The sequence below is a fragment of the Babylonia areolata genome, chromosome 6 (assembly GCF_041734735.1).
Source record: "Babylonia areolata isolate BAREFJ2019XMU chromosome 6, ASM4173473v1, whole genome shotgun sequence".
Classification (NCBI taxonomy): Eukaryota; Metazoa; Mollusca; class Gastropoda; order Neogastropoda; family Buccinidae; genus Babylonia; species Babylonia areolata.
The window spans coordinates 28645496-28651495 of NC_134881.1; the positions used below are offsets into that span (position 1 = coordinate 28645496).

A 6000-nucleotide genomic window follows, 5' to 3' on the forward strand; every position below is an offset into this window, starting at 1 on the left:
CATACACACATATATGTGTGTGCGCAATAAAACCATGATCCTAAAAACACACAAGGATTCACAACATAGGTAGAACAAGAGTAAAAAAGAAGGAATAACACGCTCTTGTGAATGCTGACCCGGATGTACATGAATCTGCAACTGGTATGGTACAATTCTATGAAAACATGAACAGAAACAGAAACAACTTATACATATGTGAATAACTTTAAGTGACAAAAATTTTCAGTTGATGTGGACGATTCAAGAAATGTATTTTATGCACAATGAGGAATTATACTGAAATTGTTTAATGAATTGTTGCGGTATCTAAAAACCATGACAGCATACTCTGTATCTGGATTTAAACTGCACTTGTTCCAACTGAGCCATGACGGTAAAAGTTTGGGCAGAAGTGTAACTCACTGGGCGGATTTCGCATTGACTTTTTCACAGTGTCGATCTGTTCCCACTTCATGTCTTTCCCATACGCTTCTTGAATCTTGTCCTTTGGCATGAGGTGTGTTCCATGCGTTGCCCTGCGGAGAAGAAAAATGTTGCCAGAGTCAGAAATGCATAAATGGGATGAGAGAAAGCAAGAGAGAGAGAGAGACAGAGAGAGAGAGAGAGAGCGCAAGCAAGTGACAGAGTGAGAGCGAGAGAGAGAGAGAGAGAGACAGAGAGACAGAGACAGAGAGAGGGACAAAGACAGAAGCACTGACAAAGAACAGAGTGGAAAATAGACAAAGAAACAACATGGAGAAACAGACAAAGACAGAAAGAGTCAAGAAAAGCGACAAAATGCATATATATATATATATATATATATATATATATATATATATATATATATATATTACATATTATATATATAATATACTGAATCACGAAAGAAAACATTATCATTACATTGATCATATGTCCCAATGTACAAGTGTACTACTACTATACATATATATATATTGACAACTTACTTGTGATATATTTTTTTTCATACACATAATATGCATATCTTAAACAATAAATTTCTAATTTCATTTGTCCAATTGTTCATCAATTCTCTCTCTTTCTCTTTACATTAATCAATAAATTTCTCTCTCTCTCTCTCCCCCCCCACCCCCTCTCTCTGTATATATATATGTATATGAGGGGAGGGGGCGTGTATAACACCAGTCATAACTTTAAGACACAATTCTATACTGTATATATAAAAATGCTTCCTGTACATGAATGCAATAGTGTGATTAACAGCTGTATTATATATTGCGTACTAGGTTGGGTTTTTTTCTCCATTTATTGTGTACTATAATATCTTGGTAGTAGATACTAGTACATCATAGTCTGGAGATGCACTGTAAGTATTTATACATATATATACCTGAGTATGGTGCCGTCTGGAGCAAGCTTCAGAATGTTTCCTTTGCTGACATCCAGAAATAACCCCTTGCATCTGTAAGCATTAATGTGAACACTGATTATAAAATAACAGCAATTTCAAATCACTGAAATCAAGAAACAAAATAATTTACCAAACTGTGTGAGAAAGAATATTTAAACATTTCAATGCTGTTGTCAAACAATCCACTCAAAGACTACTGAGAATTTTTCTGGCTACAGACATATTTCACTTTGACTTATCACAATTCAGTTTCACTTTGCCCTATCACAAGCCACATGTTCTCTCTCAAACCAGTTTTTCTTTAATAAGGCTGGTGACTTTGTTATTACAAAGATTAATAGATTATTTTTTGAAGCACACAATCAGAAACTTAATTGCATATTTCTGCATTTGAGGTTAAGAATTTCTACTGTAATGGAGCAAAAGACATTGGAATGATAACAGTGCATATTATCTGTTTAAAAAAATAATACATAAAAAAAGAAAAAAAGCTCTCTGACTGCATGGAAGGCAATAAATATTATACTATATTTCAGGTTGACAAATGGGGATTTTGATCTTCCTTTAAATCTGGTGACACTTGTCAGTAAGTCAGTACCTGTGTTGCTTCTACATGTTCTTGTCAAACTAATCAGTGGTGTAATAATATACTAATATTAGTTATCCTAGTAATACTAATTGAACAAACTATTTCTGCTTTTTACTGATGCTTTGGAAATCGGACTTTTGTAAGCTATTCTGTGGTGTACATTATATCAATGATTATAAATGCTTCCTGTATTTCATTAACCTAAAATGTGAATGAGAAATGAGCCATCAAAGACTGACCCACATACATAAAGTCTTTGTACTTGTGAAGATCATCTTTTATGGATGGATCATAGCCTTTCTCATTTACCAAGAAAGTGGTAACACACTTGTATGCAACCTGAAACAAACAAAAACGATAAATAAAACAGTTAAAATCAATCTGTTAAATTACGTTCTCTCTCTCTCCCTCACACACACACACACACACACACACACAATTTCATTCAACACCTCTCCCAGAAGTAATCACAAGCCAAACATGAAGCCAATCTCAGAATCTGTGTCTGTAATTGCACCAGCCAGCAACGTGGATACACAGAGAGATAGATCTGTAGATATAGATCTTATAGACAAGATTTATATTACATGATATATCCTCGTGGTATTAATTCACCCACTCATACATTAACACATGCCCTTCTACAACTTACTTGTCAGTTGACAACATCAAGTACAAAAGCACCTTAGGTTTGATTCTCTCATGGAGCAAGATTATTATTTTCCCCTCCACTACACCTGAGTGGTGGTCTGGGTGCTAGTCTTTCTGATGAGAAGCTAAACTGCGCTCCAGTGTACAGTGTTTGTTTAACACAAGTAAAAGAACCCACAGCAGCAAGAGTTGTCCCAGCAAAATTCCATACAACAATCATTAATTCTGCACTGGCAACACAGTGTGTGTCTGGGAACAGCTGCCCAAATTTCTCACATGTATAAAATTCTTCTGTGAAGTTCTAAGCGAATGATTAGTAGAAAGTAATACATGCCATTAAACTAGTCTGAAACAATGTATTAATAGTGTAATTTTTCCATTGCATGCACGAGCATGCCTCCCAGACAGAGAGGTAGATAGAGATTTATCAATAAATCTTAGACAGAGACAGACTGACTATGACAGTTCCTGACAGGCAACACAGCAAAAGAAGGAGATGATTTTGAGTTGAACAGAAAAAAACAAAATGAAAAAAAAAAATCATTTTCTGAGGTCATTTTCTGAGGAGTTCTTGTTTTTGCAATACCCACATTTTTTTCCCCTCAAAAGGCAAAGAGTAGAGTTCACAAGGTCAAGGTGTGAATGTTCATTCCACCAGTCACACACACACACACACCAGGGAGCAGAGGGGGAAGAAATGTGGATGGCTTTTTGTTTTGAATGGAAGCAAGAGTTTGCATGTTGTTTTTTCATCGACTCCTTGAGTTGTAAGAGTAGGGGTGTGGATGTGTGTGTGGGAGGGGGGAAGGAGGGGGGGTCATTACAATATCAAAACATCACACATCATAATCATTATGTGAATAATAATAATAAAAATAACAACTGGCAAATACATAACAAAACATTGTTATTGGAGAATGAGAAGTGAGAATGAAAAGGATTGAGACGGAGGGGGGTAAGGGGGGTTAGAGGGGGAGGGGGGCACAGAGAGAGAGAGAGAGAGAGAGAGAGAGAGAGAGAGAACGAACGAACAAAGTTTTTTTATTGAGGGAAGTGGAATAAGCATACATGTGCTTTTTTTCATCCAGCCCTCAGGGCAAATGGAAATTGAATATGAATCAAAACATCCACAAAGTAGCAAAGAGATGAAGAAATAAAGACATGACATTCACATTCACATTTAAACATGCACATCTACATAATAAACATGTACATTTACATAATCATGATACAAACATCATCATGTCATGAAGGAAAAAGATCAAACCATCCCCCCTAACCCCCCCGCCCCCCCCCCAAAAAAAAAAAAAAAAAAACCCAGCCCCTCCCAAGCCCCCCCCCCCCCCCCCCCACCCAAAAAAAAAAACAACAAAAACAAAAAAACAAAAAAACAAAAAAATTCAGGACACTGATTGCATATCATTAAGTAGCGCGATAGCGGTTAGACATACAATTAAACTATATATGCGTATTCAATAAGATAAAGTCAAGTTAAGTAGGATTGTTGACATATTTGTCCATAAGGTGTGTATGGTAATGTTTTTTGAATTCTTGAATGCTTTTCTGAACATTAAGATTGGATGAAATATTGTTCCATAAACAGCCTCCTGAATAAATGAGACTGGATTTAAACAGATCTACTCTTGGAATGGGGATCTTAATCTTGTTGGTCTGGCGGACTGGCGTGGTGGGAAATCTATCTCTCAAAGATGGAGCATAATTAGACATGATTTTAAAAATAAAAACTGCTTTGTTGTATTCAAGTTTAAGCTTTAGGGGAAGAATATCTAAATGTCTGTAGTCGTCAGCAGTCAGTGATGAAGATTTCAGAAGGATTAATTTAAGAGCTCGTCTATGCAGACTTAGTAAAGGTTTTAGTATATTATCGCTAGCTGAATCCCAGAGTGTTGACGCATAGTTAATATGTGATTCAATATAAGCAAAAAAGAATAATTTTCTACAATGCAAATCAAGAAAATGTTTAATTCTGGAAGAGAGAGAGAGAGAGAGAGAGAGAGAGAGAGAGAGAGAGAGAGAGAGAGACAGACAGACAGACAGACACGACAGAAAGTGAGACAAAAGTAGAAAGCCAGTCTCAGTTATTTTACTATTTCATAACAGAATTCCAAGAAATGTAGCTCACGAACCGAAACCGCAACTCACATTAAACAAAGCGACAAGTTTATATTTTGCAATCGTGTGATCAAGATCAAACCCAAGAGCGTCGTATTCTTGAAAACAGATCGTAGGATTTCTGTCTGAAGCCATTCCTGTTGTCGTTTGATACAGTCGTCTCGGATATAATCTGAAATCTCCAACATAAAACGGAGACCCGGCACACGTTGTTCTGTGCAAACAATGCCGCAACGTGCACGAGAATCTGCTGTGAAATTCAAGGGAGGTAACGCTTGATCGCCGATGCACAAATCGCAAACCCAGGTTGTTCTGAGCACAACCTACACGACCAGCGAGGGCCAGTGAAGTTTGTACTATATGGGTCCAAGGTCGCATTGTTATCACATCAACAGACAACCCCAAAATTCTTAGTAAACGGGGTGAGAGGGCATATGGGATAGATTACTCCATAATGTTATTTTAGTCAGTTAGAGTAAACTCCCATTTCTGACCACCGTCTGGTCTCTTGTCACTTCCTTTCTCCTCGTCCAAATATGTCTTCACTGAATGTTTTTGACATTTTGAGGCGTAAACCTGCATTCTTTGTATAATCGAAAACTCAAGATTACTTATTGACTAAAAATAAAAGGACGAATGGTAACTGCACCCATTTCTTTAGAGAAAATAAAATAAAACAATGGTTAATATTTTATGGGGTTTTTTTTTTAATTAAAAAAAAAAAATTGAATGTTTCATGGGCTGTGATATATCTTAAGCCTATAAGCTATTTTGCATTCGTATACAGTAAAAAAAACAAAAAACAACAACAACAAAAAACAAAAAAACAACAAAAAAACAACAAATGCTCAACGAACCTGTTTCCTTTAATGAAAAAAGCAGGCGATGCAGTAATCCCGGCACAGGTGCTAGAAAATATATTAGTGTCTATGAGTACTCAAGCAAACTGATAATCAAACATCAAAGTATCTTGCCCATTGTCATACAAGGAAATAAGCAATATACTAGAAATAGACTTTTATAGGTGCTTGGATTCAAGTCTAAAACCTCGTCAGTTGACTCTGTCAGACTTTGGTTCGATTCGCAGACCCTGAATTCTGAGTTTAGCTCTCAGACTACTAGCCTATCAAATTCATTACGGACCAAGTATTGTTCTAATGTCAAGTGCATATGCTTTAGTAATCTGACAATTAAGCTTATATTTTTTTTGACTGTAGCTTGATGAAGCCTTATGTACATGAAAGTGTGC

The 6000-nt window shown here is 36.3% G+C and overlaps 1 protein-coding gene across 2 annotated transcripts in view; it reads right to left on the bottom strand.

The window, feature by feature from the left end:
- LOC143282899 (5'-nucleotidase domain-containing protein 1-like) overlaps positions 1-5168 on the bottom strand; it is a 28074-nt gene extending 22906 nt beyond the window's left edge. For both annotated transcript variants that reach the window (XR_013055324.1, XM_076588780.1), the window contains exons 1-4: positions 4782-5168; positions 2215-2306; positions 1358-1429; positions 406-518 (exon numbers count right to left, since the gene is read on the bottom strand). Coding sequence is in view for 1 of the 2 variants with exons in the window: in XM_076588780.1 (XP_076444895.1) it covers positions 406-518; positions 1358-1429; positions 2215-2306; positions 4782-5129 (625 nt within the window). In the remaining variant the exon portion in view is untranslated. The remainder of the gene's footprint in view (positions 1-405; positions 519-1357; positions 1430-2214; positions 2307-4781) is intronic.
- Between the last annotated feature and the right edge of the window lie 832 nt (positions 5169-6000).